Below are 26408 nucleotides of genomic sequence, written 5' to 3'. Positions count from 1 at the left end.
ATTTTTCTTCCCATTTTTACCATATTCACCTGTTCTTTAGATTTTTTTTTATTAAGTATTTCTCCCTCCCCAGTATTTAAGCTATTTTGGAAATGAGCTCCAGAAACAGATATACATGTATGTCATATATACATACATAATATATACATGTATGTCATATATACATGCATACATAATAGTATATATATTGGGGTGTGTGTGTGTGTATATATATATATATATATATATATATATATATATATAGTGTGTGTGTGTGTGTGTGAGAGAGAGAGAGAGAGAGAGAGGGAGAGAGGGAGAGAGGGGGGGGGTATGTGTATGTATGTAGCAAGTACAGACTACATATTTTAAAAATAAAACTGCTGGATGTGGTGGTACATGACTGTAATCCCAGGGACTTGGAAGGCTGAGGCAGGAAGATTGATTACAAGTTTGAGGCTACTCTGAGCAATTAAGTCCCAAAATTAAAAAAAAAAATAAAAAGGGCTAGAGATGTAGCTCAATGGTAAAGAGCCCTTGGGTTCAATCCCTAATACTAAAATGAAATGAAACTAAATAAAATAGAATAGAATAAAAATAAAATTGTATCACTTATTTCTAACATAAGTAGGATAAGTCAAATTATACAGGTCAGTGAACTCTATGAGAATTATGGTAGAATCATTGATATGGAGAAAAAAGGTTGAGTTCATATTCCACGAAGTTTGACAACCATTTTATGATTTCATCAATTATACCTACACTATTTCTATATTTTCTACATGAGTTTAAAATGTTCTCTATCAGACTTCCTTCCATTTACAACATGAAAACAAAGTTAGTTAGCAATACTTCTCCTCTTAGATTTTCATGTCTATATAAAACAATGCTTAATGCTATCAATAAGAGCTAAGAATCTATAGTTGATTAATTTTTAATCTACCAACAGAAAGTGCTAACAGCAGTATAATACTCAATGTTATCCACCAGAAGACACAAGAGGCATAAATTCTTAGAAAATACTAGTCATCATAATGTAAAAACACCATATGCAATCAAGTAAATAGATTTCTTTCAGTGCTAAGACTTAACTGAAGCAAATCTAAGTGAAAACAATAGTTATGAATTTTAACACAATAATTATTAAAGCTATAAATTTTAAAAACTAGAACAATGACACATTATTCAAGATGATACAGTCTTTTATACCAAGAAGTATGTAAATTTTTGAAATTCCTTAACACTCAAGATAGAAAAACTCAAAACTACTCTTAAGATTCCATCTCAACCCAGTCAGAATGGCAGTTATCAAGAATACAAGCAATAATAAATGTTGGAGAGAATGTGGGGGAAAAGGTACACTCATACATTGCTGAAGGGACTGCAAATTGGTGGCCCACTTTGGAAAGCAGTGTGGAGATTCCTCAGAAAACTTGGAATGAAACCACCACTTGAACTAGCTAACCCACTCCCAATCTATACCCAAAGAACTTAAAATCAGCATACAATATTGACATAGCCACACCAATGTTTATAGCAGCAGATTCACAATAGCTAAACTGTAAAACCAACCTAGAAGCCCATTAACAGATGAATGGATAAAGAAACTATGTTATATACACACAATGGAATATTACTCAGCATTAAAAGAGAATATAATTATGGCATTTGCAGGTAAATGGATGGAGTTGGAGAATATCATGCTAATCGAAAGTCAATCCCCAAAAACTAAAGGCCAAATGTTTTCTCTTGATTAGTGGATGCTTATCTATGAAGGGGGGGATGGGAAGAACGAGGAACTTGGATTGGGCAAAGGAGAAGGTGGGGAGAGGTTATGGAGGTAGGAAAGATGGTGGGATGAGATTGACATAGTTACCCCAAGGTACATGTGAGACTTGACAAATGGTGCAGAGAATTGAAATGTTGCACTCTATTTGTGTATGATAAATTGAAATGCATTCTGCCGTCATGTACAACATGACAAGTAAAACAAATAAAAATAATAATTTTTTAAAAAGAAAAAAATCCCCACAACTAACAGATGGAAATTGAGGAGCACTAAATTACTATAGCATTGATGTTCACTTTTTAATTTTAATCTTTTTTTTTCTACCCTGAAAGGCAGTGGTTCTCAGAGAATTAAAATCAAGAGAACACCAGCTCCAAGTTCTCTCCTTAGAAGGTGAGTCATCTCAAGCAAATCATTTAAGCACTCTGAAGCTCTGCTTTCTCACCCATAAAACTAACCCAGGAAGGCTATTACTACTATTATGGGGGGAAACAGAAGAGTACTCAAGAGGAATATATTATGAAACATTATAAAAATGTCACATATTATTAGTGATGTCAGATCTATAAAAAATAAAACAACCTCAATCTCCAAAGAAAACTAGCACACCCTAGGCTTAACATATAATACATTATAAGAAGCTGAAGAAAAATAGCAACAGCTTTTACCGAAGAAACCCAAAATTCTAGATTTACTCATAGTTCTTGTGCTGGATTAAAGTTATGAGAGACTTTTTAGTAAGAGTTGTAAAAAATGAAGAAGACCAGTCTCCACAAAGGACACTGTAAGAATAACAGAACAGGGGCTGGGGTTGTGGCTCAGCGGTAGAGTGTTCGCCTACCATGTGTGAGGCCCTGGGTTCGATCCTCAGCACCACATATAAATAAATAAAGGAATTGTGTCCAACTACAACTAAAAAATAAATATTTAAAAAAAAAAAGAATAACTGAACATCTGGACACCAAGCTCAACTGGTTTTTAGAGTTGAAATGTAACCTTTAAAAGTGATATGCCGTATTATTAATACTACTCCAAGTCATAAAAAGATGGGAAGCTTCTCCATTCATTTTATACTACTTAAAAATTACAAAGTTACAGATCCCACTAATAAAACTGTAAAAACTATAAGTAAAATACTAACAAATCGAAATCTAGAAGGGATCAGTACATGACATGAGAGGTTATTCTAAGAACACAGGGATGAATTAGTTTTTTAAAAAATCTACTAATAACACATTTCATTATAACCAAAATTAAAGAAGAAAAACCACATCATTTTATGATCAGATTTTTCAAAAATTGCTTTAAGGGGTATCTGGCCTACTGAAGCCATTTATTACAAGGGAAAAAGCCTGCAGAAAGAAAAGGTTTGGTAAAAGAAGTAAGAGGAAGTGTGTAACCATGCTAGTTTTAAATGGTTCTCATCAAGAAATAGAGACTAATTTCTCTACCTTGAAGAAAGACTAAACTCAAGGACTCACTTCTAACAAAGCAAATATAGCAGAAGTGATACTAACATTTAAGACAAGATCATAACAGGAGACAGCATTTCTACCTAGTTTTCTCTCAGAACGCTTGTTCTTAGAACCCAGCCATTATTCAGTGAGAAAGTCTATGCAACAGGAGGCTAAATATGGATGTTCTGGCCAAAAGCCTCAGCTGAGGTCTTAACTAAAGCCATCACACATGAAAAAGGAAGTCTTTGAGATGACGTCAATCCCTGTTACCATTAAATGAAAATCACATGAGCTCATGGGAAAGAATAACATAGTTGATCCCAGGACATCTCCAGAACCATGAAAATTAGTAATGAATGATTGGTATTTTATTCCATAAAGTTGGGTGTCATTTGTTACACAGCAGTGTAGTAATGATAGTCACAACGAAGGGATCAAGATTTCGTTCTTAAAATTAGTATGTTCCATTATTCAGACATGGACATCATAAAGAAAACAACTAATTTTCTTTCTTCAAGATTATCATCAAAGTGATTTTTATTTTATTTTTTTGATGCTGGGAATCAAACCCAGAACTTCACAAGGTGCTATATATCCCTAGCCCCAAACTGAGTTTTCATTCTTGTCGATATTATTTTAATTTAATCAAGTATTGCAGATTTCTTTGAAAATATTAAAGAAAACTTAGCACATAAATTTTAATAAGTAACAAACCAGTTGCTAATTCCAAAGAAAAATAAAGTTGGTGGAAATCAATATAAAACTGTGCATAAAAAGCTGGTAGTATAGCTCAGTGGTAGAGTGCTTGCCTCACAAGCACAAGGCCCCAGCATCACCAAAAAAATAAATAAATAAAGCATATAAAATGGAAATACTGATCAAAACATTATAAACAAATAAAAGGAATATGCATTTATTAATTTAATTAGTAAGAACACCTTCATGGACAAGATTATTTTCAGTAACTAAATAAAAAAAAAAGTAAATGAATTTGATGGAAGAAATACTGGGTCCTAAAAAAAGGGGAGAGAAGTATTGGGTCTTTCTATACACTGCAAATGAAAAAATGGTAACCAGAGAAAGTTGGCATGACTTCCAGAGAAGTAAATGGCATTATGGAATAAGAAAGATGAAACATTCCAGTAAAGGGTGTTATCTATAAAATATTTCCCAGTAACTGATTTTTAAAATACATGTTTCATAATGAATATATAAAGTATTAAGAGCAATAATTTAGATTTTATTCAGATGTTATCAGACTATTTACAGAAGTTACAACAGTATACAAAAATCATACAATCATAAAATCAGATAGTATACAAAATCATAGTAGTATACAAATCATCATAATGATTAGTTTAGCACTGCTGAAAATATGTAAATTATGGCCAGAGAATTAACTGATTTGTTCTCTAGAATGTCCTGAACAGAAAAGATAAACAGTAAGCAGAAATCACTGTCTTGTATTTAAGAATTATTACCGTACATATGGAATTAACACTATGTATACCTTTTACCTCTGATCAGATACACTACATTCCTACCTGCTCCTATCATCACTAAAACTTTTGTTTTATGATTATATATGCATGTACATACATGTGTCTATACATGTGCATATTTATATATGCATGTGTATATGACGTGTGTATACATGTGTGTTTACGTTTGTATATTCATATACACATGTGTATGTTTGAATACGTGCATGTTTAAAAGTCCACTTAATTACACAAAACCACACTAAAAAAAAGAACTATAATCCCAGCTACTCAGGAGGCTGAAACATGAGGACCACAATTTCAATGCCAGCCTGAGCAACTTACTAAGACCTTGTCTCAAAATTAAAAAGTAAACAGGCTAGAGATATAGCTCAGTGGTAAAGAGTCCCTAGGTTCAGTTCCCAGTATAAGGAGGTTAAAAAAAAAAAAAATTAGTGAAAACATTACTAGCTGTTTCATACCTGAAGTTGTAGGTACTTCCACAGTTATACTACTATAAGGGGGAGGAGAGGAGTCAGTTTCAAGTGCTGGTGCTGGAGGAGCAGTCTGCACAGTCTGTGGTGTTGGGTTTGAAGTGGATGGCTGCTCTACAGCAGATGATTCTGAATTATCCTCTTCATTATGAAGCTAAAAGAACAAGGGAAAAGGGAAATCAAACCAAATTAATGATGTTTATTATTTTTCTTAAATTTAATTTTCAAAGATAATTTATGACAAATGATCACCTTTTAGCATTTTAAAAAATGAAAAATTTAAAGATCTAATCAGTCACCTAACACTTCTTAAGAAATTCAGAATTTTCATAGTTTCTTTACAATAAAAATGAGACACAAAATTGTTACGAGTTCACAAAGAAAAGTTTTAGGATTCAAGATAAATTTAAATTCATGTAATCCTATAGTAGATATTGTCTTCCATGTATCAATCACAATATATGTATTGAAAAGGAAACAAAAAATCCTACTGGTGTAGTCACAATACCATCTCTACTATACTTGAATCTAGAATAACTGGAAATGGAAACTGAATTATAAAACAAATTAATGATGTATAAATATTCTAAAATGTAAAATATTAAAAACTGGTCTTCCTAAAAATAGAAAAAAATACCATAAAGCAAATGAGTCAGTGAGTACAGAATTCTAAAAACTGTTTTTCATCACAATTGAAAACTCTGTAAAAATAACATGTTGAGACGTTTAATCATTTAACTCATTTACTCTTCACAACCAATCTAGAGATGTTTAATCATTTAACTCATTTACTCTTAACAACAAATCTATAATACACATGTGTATGTTTGAATACGTGCATGTTTTGATACTATTACTATTCCCAATTGAAACAAAAACCTGGAAGTACAGAAACTTAAAGTAACTTGCCAAACAACACATTGTCAGAAATCAAAACCAAGCATGTGGCTACAGACCTTTTATTTCATTTATAGTACCTCTGAAAAGATCATTCTTTAGTAGTTAATAATACCTAATACAGGTAAACTAATAATACAATGTGAGCAAAGGCTTCAATGCCATAAAAAGTAATTCATTAGGGAGGAACTATAATTGATCCTTAAATAATTCAGGAAAAGAAGCCTTATTAAAATAGACTAAAGTACTTTTTTACATAATACCTTTATTTTGTTTATTTAGTTTTCATATGTGGTGCTAGGGATCGAACACAGTACCTCATGTGTGCTAAGGCAAGCAGTCTACCACTGAGCCACAACCCCAACCCAAGACTAAGATACTTTTAAACTAGAATCTCAGTTTGAAAATAAACCACAAGTTTTCATTATTATTTAATTTCCATATCTTAATTTGTTAAAACTTAAGGAATTTAATGTTAAAAACAATGCTCCAAAGAAATTTGACATAGAGCTAGTACACATAACAAATTTAAACGTTGTGATGTAGTAAAACATAGATTTGGGGTTTTAGATAGAACATCAAGCAAATTCTTGATCTACCTTTCAGTATCTTTGGTAAACTTGTCTTCTGTGTACCTCAACATTCAACTATAAGTTCTGAATACAGCCAAATCCTCATAGGGATATAAAATATTTAGAAAGCATCTGGCATAATAAGGGAAGACGTTAAATAAATACTTCCCTTTTACTTAGTATACTTTAGTATACCACAAAACAGAAATTGTGAGGTCCTTCACTATCAGTCCAATAAGTAGTAACTAACTTGCCTAAAAAGTTACTTACACACACACACACACACACACACACACACACACACACACACGAAGGTCAATTTACTAAAATGCTTCTTCCATTTGTCTTAGAAAGGATCACACTAGAAAACCATTTTTACAAGTTAATAAATACAACTTTCAATGGAACTATCATAAACACACCTAAAATTTCTTAAATTAACCAAGATAACTCTTCCACAAACATCACAGCACCAAGGTTTGGATAATAAATCAATTCTCTTAGTGGTAGAGCACTTGCCTAGCAAGTGTGAGGCACTGGATTTGATCCTCAACGCACATAAAAATAAATAAAATAAAGGTGTTGTGTCCACCTATAACTAAAAAAAGATATTTAAAATTAATTAATTAATTCTCAGAAACTGAATTATTGGTTCAAATAATCATAATGTGAATTTTTATGAGTTTTACACTTGCTCGTAGCACTTTCTCAGTGAATTACAAAACAAAATGACTACCTTCTAGGCTGAGGGCAGTGTGCCTTCACATTGCATACTATCCAGAACTCTTCAGCTAGTCATCTTTAACTGATTATTCTTCTAAGAGCAAATATGTCAGTTGAGCAAGGCAAAACAAATAAATGTAAAGATATTTACTAGGCAGTATCAATTAAATAACTAAGTACAGTCATATCAAAAAGAGAAAACCACTTCCACACTGCTATTAAAACTGCAAATGAAATACAATGAGCTTGACTAAAAGAAAAAAATCTTCTACCACAAAACAGCTCTCCTCTGAGGATTCCACACAAGATATACTTCTTATCACATCAAATATAGTAAATAAATGTGCTCCCCACAATGACCAATTCATTTTTAAAATCTGCTTAAGAGTAATTAGAGGTTCCTCTACATATAACCTCTGAAATAAAGTTTTGGAACCTATAAAACCTATCCTAATTTATTTAAAATAGCCTACCTAACACCAACTGTTTTATTTTATAAGATTATGATATGCAGTAAACATTTGCTGTACGCATTAAGAGTAAAATCAATGACTTAGTCAACAAGCTCTACCCACTATAGCATATTACTTTCAATTTGCTTTAAATGCAGTATTGTAACTTTGACATCTTTGCAAGTAATAAAATTGCTTCTATAAATTAATCTACTGTGGAGACATTTTAAATAAATCCATGAGTGTTCCAATCAAATTACATGTCTACCAAATTAGACAATGCCATTTAGGAATACTTTCCCTTAATTGTTCTGTCCAATGATGCTATTTTACATTCTTTAACAATTACCTAAACAGCAAAACAGGGATAGGGAGAAGGAGAGAACCAACATAAACCAGCTATCATTCCATCTCTTTCTACTACAGACCTCCTGAAAAAGATATGGGCAAAACAGTGTAGCACACGAAAACTAAAATTTGCCTTTTAATATAGTGACTAGGGTGGTGAAAAGTTTCATATTGAATGAACCATGGTTTGGTTTGGTTTAATTTTTGTCTGAAGGAAAAGAAATGACAAGGCTGCCTTAAAACTACTGTAGCTAGTCTCCACAGAGACTAAAATAGTGGTTTTTAATGTCAAGAAAACTGTAAGCATTATCATGAACTCTAATGGGAAAGTCAGCCTTCAGTGTTTAAACTATTGCTTCTTCTAATTGATATGTTTCCTACAGCATAGCTTTTCATTCTATCTTAAGGTAATAAAACACTAATACAGTAACTGGAAGCTTTGCCTTTGTGAAGTAAAAGACCTCACTGAATGTTTTCTGAAAGAACCAAGATGAGAATGTGTAGATGTGTATGAAGTGCTGCCAGGTGAGGAGTGCCTTGCATCATAGCCATAAGATCACCAGCATCATACAGCTCCCCCTAGCCCTTCTCGTTTCTTTTCTTTCATTTTAATTTGAGCACAGTATAGGAAGAAAACATTCTTCCCATTACTAGATGAGGATTTTGTTAAAGAAAAAAAAAACTATCTTAAAGTTGAAAAAAGGTACCTAAATAGCTGATATTTTTTGTATACTACAAATATTATGACTACACTTATTATCAGAGGGCAGAACTGAAAATAAGAGTTAGTAGTTGCAACTGGGTGCAGTAGTGCACCCCTGTAATCCCAGCAGCTTGGGAGGCTGAGGCAGGAGGATATCACAAGGTCAAAAACAGCATCGACAAAAGTGAGGCACTAAGTAACTCAGTTGAGACCCTGACTCTAAATAAAATACAAAATAGGGCTGGGGATGTGGCTCAGTGGTTGAGTGCCCCTGAGTTCAATCCCTGGTACCACCCCCATAAAAGGTTAGCAGTTGCAATGAGATAAATTTTGGCTCGATTAAAAATCATTTTTAGGGCTGGGGTTGTGGCTCAGTGGTAGAGTGCTTGCCTTGCACGTGTGAGGCACTGGGTTCGATTCTCAGTACCATATATATAAATGAATAAAAGAAAGGTCCAGCAACATCTAAAAAAATTTTTAAAAAACATTTTATTATTAGAGATACCCATAGCACTGGTCTTTTTGTATGACAACAAATCTTTTCGAGATGAGGCTGTGGTATAATTAGGGTAACCTATTTTTCCCAGGACACTTTCACTTTATATCTGTTGTTCCAGAGACCCACCCAATTTACCCACCACTTTCATTCTCAAAAATGTTTAAATTTGATAGTCAATACATTTAATAAAATTCCAGTCTTTAATAAGATATTACAGAGTAGATGCCAAAGGTTCCTCCAAACTCTTAGTAATACTGTCACTAATAAAAACTTATAGTAATTTCTATCATTCTAAATTTCCTTATTTAACATCTTATTTAAACAAGAAAAAGACTGGAGTTATAATAAAATCAAATGGCTCAGTGGTAGTTTCAAGTCAAGTTTCTCATCTAAGTTAACTGAGGAGACAGTGAACTACCTATCTGTGCTCCTAGGTATTAGATAGCACAGGTGCTAGGCAGTCTCTACAGACAGCCCAGCTGTTCTGAACCAACAGCTCACAAGAAAGATTCTACATACCCATGTTGCTCAGCAAATGGAGTTAGATTTTCCACCAATAAAACTGAATTATAGCAGTTTTTCTCATACACACACAGCATTAAACACATAAGCAGAATTTTCTCAAATTTAGTTTTCCGAATATTTTTCCCACTAAACCTTTAATACCTCTAGACTCTTTTACAGATGGTGGGAGCTAGCATTTGACAAAACAAAAATATGAACAATTAGTAAACAAATGTATAGACAGCCAATGAATATCAATGAAAAACTGCAAGTTAATAAATCATGCCTAATTCTCAACTTTTTGTTTGAATATGCACTCAAGAATTGTGTTATTTTATATTTCATAATATAGGGAAATTTTCTGCTAGCAAAAACATTTCTTGTTGGTATAACAAAACATGTTAGTATTTCATGGTGCTCTACAAAAGAGGACTATGAGTTCCAGATGTTTGCTTCATCATTTGAACAAGTCTGATTAAAACCAACGGTCATTTTTAGCAAGACACAAGTAAGTTGTCTTTAAAAAATAGAGGTTTTGGTTTCATCTTAAAACTTCTGCTGTCTGTTGTTCATGTTATGTCAAATTAAAAAAAGCTGTAGAAGGGAATATACAGTGAAATTGCATTAAAAAGTAAAGATTTTATATAATATATATGAACAATCAAAATTTCTAGGATACACAAAAAATAACTATAGGTGGTGAGATCTTTCGTCCCAAATGTAAATTAACAGAAACTTTTAATTTTTTAACAAAAGAAAAATGCAATAAAATGAGACCTCTATTTTCTGGCTTGGCATGTCTCAGAAACAAAAATGGAAAGATATATACTATGTGCATTCTCCAACATAAAATATGACATTAGTATCCTTACAACAGCTCCCTTAGATTTATATTTATGCAGGCTTTTTTTGGTTGAAAATGATACAGTCTGGAATTATAACCAAATAAAACATATATCTACATGTAAATTAGAAATGCTGTCTTCTTGACCTGGGGATGTAGCTCAGTGACAAAACATTTGCATAGCATGCACAAGGCCCTGGATTCAATCCCCATCACCACATTTAAAAAACCAAAACAAAACCCCACAAAGTACATTGAAATAAAATTGAGAGTATTTGTCTTAAGAAAATAGATAGTATTATTATATTGATGGGAGTGATTAAGTTGATTAATGAGTAGAAAATCAAAATTATGTTGCCAGATTAGCTCTTTTTCTGAGCTCCAAATGTGTATACATTAATGTATTTTTCACAAAAATATCAAAAAAGGGCTCTGGATTTTTGTTCAATTCTGTTACTTCTCTTGGTGCCTAGTTAATTCTACATATTGTATAGATCTCATAATCAAATTGTCATGAAAACTTTTATGAACAGGATTCTTTTGATATAGTTATAACCTTAATTCTATTCTTTGGAGCACTTAACACAATAGCATTTTATTTATGTAATCAATCATTTACATTCTGTTTTCCCAGTTAAAGTAATAGCTCTACAAAAGTAGACGTTATATCTGTGTTGTTAAACACTAAAAATAAAAGTAAGCCCTCCAAAAATACTCCAATTCAGCTTTGGTTAAAATTAAAAGAAAATGCAACATAGGTTACCTGTCACAAATAATCATAAATTGGAAAGCCATGAGAGAAAATAAACATTCTAATTCAAATCCTTTGACAATTCTCACAGCTAATTATTACTTTCCTAGGTAAGTAAAAAGGGAAGGGGCTGAAAAATACTTATATCTCAAAGACCTCCAAGGAACAAAGAAACCAACAGGTGGGGTAAACTTTATATTAATTTCTGCTTTCAAAAGAATTGCACCTCTGGTTAAATTCCTTTTCATATGCTAAAACTGAAACCTAACTATCTTAGATCCCAAGATTCCCTTCTTGAACATAATGTGCTCTATATGGTACACTCATTAGCTGTGTTCAATCCTTTAGTTAAATGACATATGCTTCTTAATATGTTATAAAATATCAACAAACTACAAAACTCTATTTAGCTTACTAAGATCTTATCTAAGAAAAAAATGTATTTACAAATCTGAATATGATCTTAACACAGATTACAGCTTGCTGATCTCCTACTCTTTAAAGAATGGGGGAAGAAAGGAAATGAGGGGGAAAGGCACACTCCCAATAACCCATCTCCTTCAGATACACCCTGCCTGTCTGTAATTACCCCCATTTAGCCCATTCAAACTAGGATGGACTAATTGGGTTACACCCCTCACAACCCAATCATTTCACTTCAGAACATTTCTGCATTAACTGGGACCCCTGTTTTCCTCCCTCCCCCTCTTCTCTCTCCCCCTTCCTCCCGACACCTCGACACCTGTCCCTCTCCCCTCCCCCCATCATTTCCTTTCTTTCATCTTTCTCACCATCTACCACATTTGCTGACTTATTTTTGGTGCATGCAAATCAGAAACCCTTGGAGAATCTGTCAAAATGTTCTTATTTAATTTGATTAAGGAGAGGGGAAAGGAATAAGAATTTTTATTACAAATTGCAGTTATCAACACTCTTCCAGGAATTTAAATAAAAGAGGGATTTCAGGGATATAATCACCTATCTACCCTAATTGCTTAAAACTGCAACCTAGTTAAGTACTTCTCAAAAAGCTGTTTGCATTGATGAAACAGAATACTGTAGTGTAGAGAGACACAAACCCAAAACAGATTTTGAAAAAAGCCATTCCTTAAAATAAACTTTAAATATCTTATATTTAAACATATGTTGGCATAAAATTTTTAAAAATGTGGCTGCACATCTTCCCATGATGAAATATATATTTATGCCATGAATTTGTGGTCTTTCCATGCTAAATTGGTGTGAGGTAGATTGTTGGATTACTAGACTTTGAGGAAATATGTGGAGGGGGCCAACAGGGAGCAGTGCCCTAAGACAATCTTAAATTCCTGGAAACTTGGATGAGACCCCATTCCAGGACCTTACTATTTACATCAATGAGGGTATTACTTCACACCAACTAACTCCCACCTGCCAGCATGGGCCTTCAACTGGGAAGGGAACATAGGTCAAAGACAGGCTTTTAGGATGATGCAATTAGAGTATACCCAAAACTGTGTTAACAGGATAAGTAGTAAAACTGGAAAGTGATGAGGTACCTCCCTTCCTCAATACAGCCAAAGGAATACCAAGGCACTTTTCAGTATTTTCTGTAAATTAAAAGAACTAATTTCCAAATCAAGCTTGCCTTTCACTGAATTATGTTTAATTAGAAATGACATAGGTGATTCTTACGTTTAATATATCCTTCCTTAAGTGGCTTGAGGACAAAATTTTGGTTCGGAAGGAGAAACTGCAGAAGAAATTTTAAATGATCATGTTTGAATCTTAAATCCTGAGTTTTTAAAATATTCCAATGCTGATTTTTACAAGCCAACATACTGATATTCTGTTAATACAGAGATTAATAACATAATGATAACTGCAATTTATAATAAAGTCTTATCCTTTCCTCTTCCCTTAATCAAATTAAATAAGAACATTTTGACAGATTTTCCAGGGGTTTCTAATTTGCACGAATCAAAAATACATTGGCAAATGTGGTAGATGGTAAAGTTTAAAAACTAAAATGGCCTGGGGCTGGAGTTGTGGCTCAGAGGTGGAGCACTCGCCTAGCATGCATGGGGCACTGGGTTCCATCCTCAGAACCACATAAAAATAAAATAAAGGTATGGTGTTCACCTACAACTAAAAAATAAATTTAAAAAGAAAAAAATCCTAAAATGCCCTGAAGAGTATGCTTCATAATTAAGGACTGGGATCTCCAACATTAAAGCATAGTAAAAAATATTAAAATAGCTATCCATGAATTTAAAATAAGCACCCTTTCAGCAATCAGAATCTGAATCTTCGAAAGAAAGAAAGAAAAGGAAAGAAAGAAAGAAAGAAAGAAAGAAAGAAAGAAAGAAAGAAAGAAAGAAAGAAAGAAAGAAAGAAAGAAAGAAAGGAAGAAAGAAAGAAAAACTCTCTAGGAACAAAACAACAAAAAAACAAGAGCTAGGAAGTTTTGTAATCATTTTCTTTCAGGAAACACCCTGTTGCAAGTATGTGCTACTTTATGAAGCCCTGGGGGCTGAAGGACCCTGGTTGAGGATATTTCTGTCTTTCCAATCAGATTATTAGCTTTTGAAAATTTAGGAAGTATGTTTTGTTCATTTTGGTAATCCCTAAAATAGGGTGTAGAGCTTAAGGCATGGTTTCTCATTAAATGCACAGCTTTCTAAGCTTATTGGAGTTTTTCTCTTACCAAAGGAGAGATGACTCAAGTAACAAACACCATGTGCACTGAACATATCAAGATCAAGTATCATGCCTCATACATATTATTCCATAGTACTTACATATAGTAGAAACTTGAAATATTTAATCATTTTATTGTTGTAAGGCAGTCACTATAATTTAAAAATTGAGTATCCCAAATTTACTAAATTCAAACTGTTTTCCAAAATCCATAGATCACTGAATAAGTATCCCACAAAACAAATATAAACTCCAACACCATCATCCAAGTCTTTAGAATAACTAGAGATGACCATGCTTCCACAAATAGACAGTCAACAGTAAACTGTCCCCCAAAAAAAGATTACAAGTAGGTTAAGGTCCCTGAATTAGAGATAAACTAAGCTGCCTGACAACTCTTCACACATTGATGGAAGCATCAGTGACTTATATGGTATAATAAAATTATAAATGTTCACACGTAGAACTTTTTATTCATACAAGAAAAAAAGCACAATAGTAAAAATATATATATAAGGGCAAGAACTTGAAATAGGTCACAGAAGGGGCAATTTTTTTAGTGCAAATTAGTAAAAATAAGTCTAGAAAAACAAATTTCATTGGAAAAACACATGCAATAACATCATGCAAGTTTGGGGGTTTTATTTGGTTTTTTTTGTTTTTACCACTGAGCTCTAACATGATGTAAAATTTCACTAAACTTAATAAGACATGGATATGAAAATCAGCAAAAAACTGGAATTTTTTAAAAAACTGCATGTTTAAATTTTAAATTTTAGAGATCAAATATCTGCCATGAAAGATGAAGTGTTACTAAAAATGTTCCTAGTAATTAAAGAAGTAAAACATATGCTGGAAAGGATGGACTTGATCTATTGTTAGTAAAAATATAATAAACTAATTCAATCTCCTTGAAGAGCAATTTGGCAACTTCAGGTACTGCAGACCAAATAATTCTACTTCTAGATGTTGGCATTAGAAAACTCTCACATACGACATAAAGAATGCTCAAGGTAATGAAAAATTTTACTCTATAACTTATATAACAATTCAACAATTGAAACTGTTGAATTTTATCTGTATTAATCATCAAATCTTAACAACATGCTAAGTGAATAAAGCCAATTCAAAAATTAAAAAATAGCCAAATACATTGTAATACATGTAACAAATATATTGTTATAAAAATCTAAAACTAAAGTATAGATTGCATAGAAATACAAATATAATCAGTAAAAATAAAGCAGAAAAACATTCACAAGGATAAATATCAACTTCAGCATGTTAAGAAAAGAAGAGAAAACATGGAAAGGAAGACTTTAAGGAAAGTTCAAGATCTAAAGCAAACATAGCAAAAAGATAAAATCTATTATCTCCATGGTGAATATAGAACTGTTTTATATTATTTTCCATACTTTATTTTGAAATGTTTCAGAGTTGTGTTTAAATTTTTTTAAAAAAAGCCAAGTTTTCTTCCATAACTAGTCAAAAGAGAGATTTTCAAACGTGACCCATATATGCAGTGGTGCACACCTGTAATCCCAGTGGTTAAAAAAAAAAAAAACTTTTCCTAGAGTTCAGGCATTCTTTAAGGTTTCTGCCTTTGGTAGTAAATTCAAACAAAATCATACTTCTTATTTTTAAAAACAGCATAAATAGCATTATCTCATTCTCATAAAATTATTTCTACTTATACATAAGCATGAATGAAATGCTGTTCATCAGATGTTATCATACATTATTTCTGGTTAATAAGATTTAGGTGCCTAGACCGCTTGTCTCTCTGTACTTACACTGCCAACATTTTAAAAACTAAATAATATATCACATCTATAAAAAATAAAAAGGTTATTATTAAAACATTCACACACTTCAGCCTAATAATTCCAATTGTAACACCATACTTATGAAACTAACCAGAAATTTAAAGCTGTTCATCATAATGTTATAATAGATAACTAGAAAAAAAAACTATTCATTCAAAATAAACACTGCTAATATAATGGAATATATACAGCATTTAAAATACTGCTTTTAAAGAATACTTAACAACATAAGGAAATGCTCATGATATGATGTAAAGGAAGTTAAAAAGTTTTGAGGGGTATAAACCATACACTATTCCAATTTTAAATAAGAAAAAAATGTTAACAGTTTCAAAATGACTGTTCATAGACAAAATATGTAACATGGTTGCTGGCAAGTTTTTTTTTACTTTTTTTTTACTATTTTTTTACTATTCTTTATTTTATAGATTACTGTGTTAATGTTAAACCTTTTAAGAATTACACTATACTACTACATAAAAGAATGTTTTGTTTTAGAAAATGTATAAAGAAATTTTTAAATGCAAAGAGATCTAATGTCTACCATTTATTTTCAAGTATTTCCAGGGAAAAATATGTGTATACACATATAAATAAAAAGAATATCAAAAAGCAAATGTGGGGGCTGGGGATGTGGCTCAAGCGGTAGCGTGCTCGCCTGGCATGGGTGCGGCCTGGGTTCGATCCTCAGCACCACATACAAACAAAGATGTTGTGTCTGCCGATAACTAAAAAATAAATATTAAAATTCTCTCTCTCTCTCTCTCTCTCTCTCTAAAAAAAAAAATAAAATAAATTGCACACTGGCTGTGTAAAGTCATATGCTGGTAACTCTCTTTTTAAAAAAAAAAAAAAAAAGCAAATGTAGTAAAATGCTATCGCTTGGGGAAACTGGGTGAATGGTACACAGCAATTCAAGTGTTTTTACCACTCATTTTTTTATTTCTAAAATTATTTTTAAATAAAGTTTTCCTAAATGGTAAAAAAAAATTGTTACATGAAAACAAATACAGTAAGTTAAAACTGTACAAGTGAGGCCCTACTAATTTCCAATGTCTCTGGAAACCCTATATGATCATTAACTCCTCTACACACTCAGACATTTCATAAAATAATCTCTCCACATTTAATAGAAATCCAACATTCCCTAGATGGTTCTACATCCCTGGAAGCCCTTTCAAATAGGAATGTGAATCTTCCCATACCCACTCCTCCCCTTACATGAGAACAAGACAATCAAGAAATTTTCCTTGGATACTGTCAATAATAGTTCAAAAGCCTGTCTTCAAGTTCACAGTGTCCATGCAGTTTGCCAGACCCTTTTCACCCTGTTCTTGACAAGTAATATTTACAACACCCCAAATCACCCTTAGGAAAAAAAGACCTAAAGCCAGCTCCCACTTCAATGTGATTCCCTTGACTTTACATCCTACTTTAGTAACAGAAAGCTAAACCATCTTAATGTTTCACCTATAAAATAAGAAGTGATGGTATCTGGAGTTGACCTCAGTTCTCTACTCCCCTGGCAGATTCCCTGGCCTGGTCATCATTCAGAAGTGCTTCCTCTCCAAAACAATAAATTGGTACATCTTAATTTTTGATCACAATCTCCTAGCCTTAAATCTAGTTTTCTCACTCCTACTAAGTCTATTATTTGTGACCCTCATTCACTAGCATCTGATTTTACCTTCTGCTATAGTTTGGATATGAGATGTCCCCTCAAAGCTCCTGTGTTAACATAGGAGGTGAAATGATTAGATTATAAGAGCTGGAACTTCATCGGTCCATCCTAATTTGAATGGACAACTGGGTAGCAACCATAGACAGATGTACCGCTGCAGTAAGTCAGGTCACTAAGTGTGCCTCTTGGGATTATATTTTGTCACCCTGGCTCCTGCCCCTCTCTATGTTCCCTGACTACCAAAAACTGAGAGGTTTCCTACACCATACTCTTCCCCATGATTTTCTACCTCAACTCAGGTCCAGAGCATGGAGTTCATGACTATGTACTGAAAGCTATGAAAACTAAGCCCAAACAAAGTATTTTCTTCCACTAAGTTGTTCTCTTCTTGGGTATTTTGGTCACAGCAATGAAAAGCTGACCAACACAACATCTATCGTGTTGTAACCTGGATAATAAAATGAAAAACTTACATGACATTCACCAGTACCACTCCCTAGTCCTCGTACCTCAGTTGCAGTTACCCCACCAAGACCCAATCATCTGGAATAAGCCTGCCTGTGGAGGGTGAAAAACAAATGAGACAACCGATTTGGTGCCACAAGGAACTTAGTTTCCAAGCCCAGCAGTGTTCTCACTATTAACCCTCACCAACAGAAGTATTTCAACACCACCATTCTCCTTTACCCATTTCCTATCATGGAACCTGCAGTCAAAATCTTTGCTTCCGACTTTAGAGATGAAAATATGCTTTCAAGCAAAAATTCCTTCAACTTCTCTCCTACAGCTCTAAACTTAGCCTTATGGCACCCCTCCTAACTTATATTCTTCACTCCCAAATGCCAGACAAATATACAGAGAAGATCCTGCTTCTCAAAGGAATTTTTCTTTAAAGGATATCTCTTTCTCCTTTCAACACTGACTTATTTCTCTCTACCCACACATATATTTTATTCACACCATACTTTTTAAAAACCTGCCCCTAGCTAAAAATACTTTTCTCATGCTTTTTCAACTATTTCTATCTCTCGCTTCTTTCAGTGACAAACATCCTGAAAGGGGAAAAAAAGGTATCTATCCAATCTCATTCTCTACACTTCCAATTCTCATTTCCTCCCCCAATCCATTACCATCTGGCTTTTACTCCAACATCTCTTGCTAAGAATGATGAACTTTTAACTGTTCAATTCAAAAGCCCATTTTCAGACCGCCGCCTAGCTAAAATCTTCAATATAATCAAAACACTTGACTATATTTTTAATGAGTTAGTTTGTTTAGCTTCCAGAGAACTATTCCCTTCTGGTTTTCCTCCTACCTTGACCAGTCATCTGTTCCTTTTGTAGGGGTCCTTGTTTTCCTCTGACAACTTTTTAAGATTCTTAGCTGAACCTTAACAATAGATAGCAAGTTTGATACAAAGAGACTAGAGTGAAGCTAGATCATGTATAACTGGTTTAGTTTAATTACATTCACTGGGGTTTAAAGCACAAAACCACTGTTACTGTTACCAATATTCATTTGTCATTTTAAAAATGAATGCATTATCTTATTTGAATTTGTGTTCTTTTAGAAGATCAGATAGTGCTAAAACAATAAATTAGAAAACAATATGTTTTGGTGTCAGATTTAAATTTAAGATACAGGTCTACCACTTACTAGATGGAAAACCTTGACTGTGTTATTAACCTCTTTGAGACTCATTTTCTTCCCATGATTCATGCATTCTCATTCAATCAATTAGTCATCAATCAGCCACACAACCAACACTTACTAAATGTCTAACATGTTCCAGGTATAACATTGGGTACAGGAAACAGGTACAAATCCCATCTCATCAATCCCCAAAACTTGTAGCTTCTAATAACTAGGAGCTCTGAGGCAAGGCCATAATACTGCTCTGTATAATACTAGGACTACATCAAGGAGAATGGAGAAAAATAAATGCTAGCATATTCTATCACAGGTAAAGCAGAGAGCTAGCACCAGACCAACACCAACTTCCTTCATATAACATTTAATTTTTTTCCTCCTACAAACCCAGAGACACTAAAACCAAAATCCTCAAGCAAAATTAAATACAGTAACATCAATTGCTAAAACATGCTGTTGTTGATGATTCATTCAGGAAGCAGTAAGTGCCAGGCCACCACTACAGACAACAGTTAAAGGGTTGATCCATCAAAATATTATATGCCAAAGCAAATATTCTAAACAGTTGGTTGATAAATCTAAACATATAAACTGAATAACTTCAGAATATCAGAAGACAAACACACATGCATACATACACACTATTACTTGCTTAGTTTCTCCTGCTATTAATCATATTCCCCTATACTTATTCATCATATCATTATTGTTTGAGATCTAGGTTCACAAAAAGAGTCTAGTCTAAAGTACAGAGATATCCAATATAACCCCTGCCCCACACATGCAAAGTCTCTCCCATTAGACACTCCCCACCAATGTAGTACATATTACAACTGAGGAACCTATAATGACATACCACTACATCTAAAGTCCATAGTGTACATCAGGCTTCACTCTTGGCTTCTGACATATATACAATTACATCTATTCTGACAAATATATAATTACATCTATATATTCTGTACAACTATACAATCTGAGAGTATCATACACTTGGAAAGCACTTATCTTTTTACTCTTCATAGTTTTGCTTTTCCAGAATGCCATATAATTGAAATTATAAAGTATATATGTGAGTCTGGTTTCTGTCACCTAGCAATATATATACTTCCTCTATGTCTTTTAAGGTCTAGATAGCTCATTTCCATCATCTGGATGTATCATAGTTTATTTATCTATTCACCTACTGAAGGATATCTTGGTTGTTTCACAATTTTGACAATTACTGTAAGCATACATGTGCATGTTATTGTGAGACCATAATTCCCAACTCCTTTATGTTAATATCAAGGAGTGTGACCGCTAGATTGTATGTTAAGAATGGGGTTGTAGCTCAGTAATACAGCACTTGTGTAGCACATGTGAGGCACTGGGTTCAATCCTTAGCACCACATGCAAAAAAAATAAATAAATAAAATAAAAGCATTATGTCCATCTACAACCAAAAACAAGAAGAAGAATATATTTAACTTTGTAAGAAACCACCAAACTATCTTCCAAAACAGCTGTATCATTTTGTGTTCCAGTCAACAATAAATGAAAGTTCCTTTTGACCCACATCCTAACCAGCACTTCTTGTTGTCAAGTGTTCTGAATTTGGGCCATCCTATTAGGTGTATAGTGGTAACGCACTGTTGTTATAACTTGCATTTCAAAATGGTGTAGAGCATCTGTTTATATGCTTGTTTGCCATCTGTATGTCTTCTTTGGTAAAGTGTCTGAGGTTGTTTGTTTGTTTGTTTGTTTGTTTTTTGTGACAAGCTCTTGCTATGTTGGCCAGCCTTACTGTTATCACTGATCTATAAAATGGAGACTATTTTCTTATAGTGTTGTGAGGATTACAAAATAGTCTTACAAATCACAAACACAACAATGCCTGATACACTGAATGTTCAGTAAACACTAACTTAAACACTAAAACAAAGGCACCCTACATATTTTCCTATTTAACAACTGTCCTCTGAAGTGGATATCCTCCTTTTTGCAGATAATGAAACAAACATAATAGAACTGAATTGTCACACATAATTAGAGGCAGAATCAAGATTCAAACTCAGTTCTGTTTTCTCTAAATCAGGCTCTACTTGAAAATGACTACAATAAAAATTCCCAGGTAGCAATCTATCCTACCTCTCCCAAAAAGTTGACTTTTATGATTATTTATAATGATAATTTGAATACATACACACACAAACACAAATACACATTCAATTCCATTCATACCCTTCTCTTTAATGCCGCTAATACAAGCCACCTTTTTTTTAAAGAGCTATTTTGACAGAATCATCAGTTATTATTTATTGTGGTATATAACACTCAAATCCTCTCTTTTAGCTAAATTCTGAAATACACATTATTAACTATAACCACCCTAGTACGCAATAGAATACCAGAATTCACTCCTCCTTTCTAACTGTAACTAGGTACCTATTAACCAACCTCTTTCAACCCTTCTCTCCAAGCCACTATTATATACCTCACCTAAACTATTGCCATAGCTTCCTGAACAAAATGGCAGACACTGACATTTGGGAAACTCCCAGAAAAACGGCTGGTTGTAAATACAGTTTATAGGATATAAATAGGCACAGAAAGAATCCCAAATTTAAAGAAAACCTCTGGAAGAAGGGGAAAGGAAAACACAAAGTAAGAAAAGAAAGAAAACCTCTAACACATAAGGAAAACAAAACAAAAAATACTAGGAAGAAAATTAAATACAGAGAATAGGGGAAAAAATCTACAGTTGACTTTAGTTCCAGCATGGCAGTGGCCACCAAAGCCAAACCCCCCACTGGAGGTTTACTACTTTTTGCAACTTTAAGCTCAGGACAAAATATAAAAATAAACAACTATCCAGGCATCCCAGATATTAAGGAAAACATTCTGGGATATAGAGGGATAGTAAAACTCTATACTAGACTAGATAGTCTCCACCCCTCTCTCCCCTCCCCTCCCTCTTTCCCTCCTTGCCTCTCCTAGGAACTATTAACCCTCAAACCACGCCATATGTAAGAGTCAAATAGATTAATAAAGACCTAAGGAATTGAGCTAAGATTTGAACCACTATACATAGAGTGTGAGAAAATATTTACAATCTGAATTTGTGTTCACTGCCTGCTAAAACAAAAATATTAACATTCTCCAGAGTACAACAAAAAAAAAAAAATCAGAAGATCCAGGATTAAATCCAAAATTACTACCAATAATGGAAAATATAAGTTATCCTCCAAGGAAAATGAAATCAGTAAATGCCAACCCCAAGATGACTCAACCTAAGTCACCAAACATGAAGCAACTACTATAATTGTGTCTAGGAAGTAAAGCAAAATTACCTTGGGATGAATGAAAAGACAAGAAATCTCACTGGGTAAATGGAAAACATTTTTTTAAAAAGTCAAATAAAAACTTTAGAATGAAAAATAAAACAAAAAAATTCACTAGGTAGAATCAATAGCACAAAGAATAAGAGACAGTGAATTAAAGCTGATAGAATTTACCTCCTGTAAGAGAAAAGAAAATGAGTAAAAAAAAAAAAAAAAAGGTACAGGAACGTTAAACCCTTAAAATGTTAAAAAAAAAAAAAAAAAGAAAGAAAGAAAGGTGATGCTTAAAGGAAATGAGAGATTTGAACAAGAAAAAAATAATAGACATAATTTCTCAAATTTATAAAAGTAGTAAATTTACAAATTCAATTTTGATTAGACCAAAACAGAATAATTCAAAGAAAACTACAAGTACACACATCATAATAAAACTACTAGAAAAATCAAGATAAAGATAATTTACTAGAAGTAGCCTGAGAAAAATAATATACCATATATAAAGAAATAATAATTCAAATAATTACAGAATTCTCATCAGGAACCATGACAGGAAGAAGACATGGAAGAATACCTTTAAGAGCTAAAAGAGTTGAGTCAAGAATTCTATACCCAAAAGTATATTTTTATTTATTTACTTCAGGAATAGAGGCAAAATAAAGATATTTTCAGATAAAGGAAAGCTGTAAGACTGAATTATCAGATGATCTGGACTTTATGAAATGTTAAAAGGAAGTTTTTTTAGGCTGAAAAAAATCTATCATAAAAAAATTCATTCATTCAAGTATGAATAGAAACATAGGAAATGAAAATTATACATTCTTATGTGCATATAGTATATCACCAAGATGGATGTATTAAGCATTAAAAGGACTCAAACTTAAAAGGAAAAAATCTTAGAAGTTCATTCTCATTCACAGAATAAAAGTAGAGGGGAAAAGGGCAAATTAAACACATTTATAAATAATGTGATTCATCTTCATAATAATTCTATGAGACAGGTACCTGTGGTATCCTTAATTTATAGATGAGAAAACTGTAGCATTTGGCAACTGGCCCAAAGTCACAATGCTTTTCAGTGAGGAATCAAGAGTTAAGCACAAGAGGTAGGACTATAGAGAAAATGATCTGGTAGAAAAAGTAAACATTTAAGAAAGCCAAGTAAAATTAATAAACCAGCAAGTAGTTGAATATACATATTAAAAATACAAAGTTGAATAAATAAAGTAGCTAACAGAGTTAAAGGTCATTTATTTAGAGGAGAAAGATATAAAGGACAAATGGTGCAAAAGAAGATTGTTCTTTCTCATTGTTTATCTTTGCTACTTGAACTTTTTAAATGGTGTATATGTTCTATTTGGCATATTTACATATGAGGGTTAAAGAAAACTTGCCTACAAGCAGAAGTAATCTTCCAGTATTGGGTTGTTAGTTCTGTACAACAGTTGAGTTCACTTGGTTGCTAGGTGACTAACAGCCTCTTAATGCTATTCCACCCATCCTCCCCCCGTCTGGCATTACTATAAATAAAAGAAAGTTAACTGTAATGAAAGTTTATTTCTCAGGATCTTTGATGTATTTTAACTCTGTTGATATGTTTACAAGTAATAAAATTTGTCCTCCATGCTTTGTTGCATAACCTTGAACAGAATCTCCCTTAGATAGTCTTCTATAAAATGAGAAGACTGAAGAAAATGATAACTAAAGATTTTTCTACTTCCCCAGTATTTAGAAACATTTCTTTTCCTTTTCACGGGTGTCCAAATAATCTAACTATGGTTACTATCTTGCAAATGCAAACTACTAGTTAGAAGAGGTATTAGGCAAAAACACCAGAATTCATCTAAAAATTATAATAGCAATATTCTAAGAGCAAATTATATACCTAATTATAGACATCAAGAATATCAATACTATATAGATTACACAATACATTATTACTATTCCAGGACAGAATCTTTAACACTATACACCTCTTTATAAATATGATAATAAATCCATATCTCCATACATACATTTGCAATCATTCAGAAAATGCATTCATTTATTTCTTCAATAAGTGTTTATTCTGCACCTATAATAAAGAAGTCAGAAACAATGCAATATACTATTATAAACACAACAGATCTATGTCCTACTTCCTACTAAGTTTACAAGCCAGTGGGGAAATATATACCATGAAGGAAGGGCTATAACAAGTACAAGTACAGCATGATAAAAGCATACACAAACCTAGAAGTGAAAAGTGGGAAATAGCAATGCGAATACAGAGGGTTAGATAAGGTTTCCTGGAGAAAATAACATCAAAACATAAATATTGGAGCTGGGGTTGTGGCTCAATGGTAGAGCGCCTGTCTGGCACATGTAATACACTGGGTTCGATCCTCGGCGCCACATAAAAATAAATAAATAAATGTCCAACTACAACTAAAAAATATTTTTAAAACACCATAAATGTTAATAAAGAATAGACATCAGTTCCCAGAGGAGGGAGATAAGAGAGAGAAAAGGGGAATATTACATTCAAAAACCACAAGACAAAGTGGGCAAGGTTAGAGGCGGTGGTTACAGACAGCAGAGAACACGAGTATGATAGTTCAAAACATGGCTGAAGTGTGTGATGAAATAAAAAAATAAGTAGAAATAAGGTAATAAGCAAGGGCTTATGTTGCTATTCAAACATTACAAACTGAAACTGAAAAGAGTCTCAAGTATAATTTTGAGACTCCTCCCCTTTTTAGGGAAATCACACAAAAAAAAGTCATCTGATATAAATGAAAGCGCTCTGGGTGAAGAGAACAAATGTTGTACTAAAACTATCACTACTGAATTTCTTCATTCTAATATCTTACAGCCTACATTTCTTAAGACCCTCCAAAATCAGTAAAGAGTTTAGCCCCATCATATTAAGACTCTTAACAAAAAAAAAAAAAAAAAAAAAAAAAAAAACTCCAGTTGTATTTCGTTACTCTCAAAGCCTCTATCCAAACAACACAATTTTTTCATATAATGTTCTGGGTAATTCTGGAGAAACATCATAGACAAACTTTTAAAACACAGCACATTCCTGAACTTTTAAAACATTAAACTGTTCATGTTCAAACAAATCTTAAAAGTAAGTAAGTCAAACCTTGAAATAATCTGATAGTAAATCTTGAAACTAGTGCAGCATTTCCCAACTTGCATTTGGCATGTCTTTAACAAGAATTTTACCCACACCTTAATTCCAGCTAAGTGATCAAACTTTTCAAAGAATCCATAACAACATAGCCTGAAAACACAGACATAATGATGATTTACAATAATATGGTAGGTAGACTGGCCTTAATTACAATGATCTTGTCAATAAATTCAAACTTAATAAATGTCAGCAGAAAGTATTCCATAGTTATTAAACTTACTTCAGAACTACATATACAATACTTTTAAAATTCTAAAACAATATATTATCAATAAAATTAGACAATGTTTTAAAATGTAAGTCAGATACTAAGGACCAAAAAGAACATAAACACTAAGTAATCAATATAAAACAAATGAACAAAATCAAAGCAGTACCCACAACTTCATAGTTAATGAAGATAAGTACTATTCAGCCAGGGCTACTGCATTATGGCTTCCTGAATTACTTACTGAACAACTCATGGGGGCATTATGGGGTGAGGGAGACAATGTATGTTAAACTGGAAAAGAATGCAAAAACAACTACCACCACCCACAACCTTAAAGAATCCAAGACTCATAGCAAAAAAAAAAAAAAAA

At 32.9% G+C, this 26408-nt stretch overlaps 1 protein-coding gene across 1 annotated transcript in view; it reads right to left on the bottom strand.

Annotated features, from left to right (window-relative positions):
* Ndfip2 (Nedd4 family interacting protein 2) overlaps positions 1-26408 on the bottom strand; it is a 57224-nt gene that overhangs the window by 19415 nt on the left and 11401 nt on the right. Inside the window, exon 2 of the mRNA XM_026400263.2 lies at positions 5186-5351. Within this exon, the coding sequence (XP_026256048.2) occupies positions 5186-5351 (166 nt within the window). The remainder of the gene's footprint in view (positions 1-5185; positions 5352-26408) is intronic.

The sequence above is a fragment of the Urocitellus parryii genome, chromosome 2, assembly GCF_045843805.1.
Source record: "Urocitellus parryii isolate mUroPar1 chromosome 2, mUroPar1.hap1, whole genome shotgun sequence".
Lineage (NCBI taxonomy): Eukaryota > Metazoa > Chordata > Mammalia > Rodentia > Sciuridae > Urocitellus > Urocitellus parryii.
This window is presented reverse-complemented; position numbering and strand designations above follow the sequence as displayed.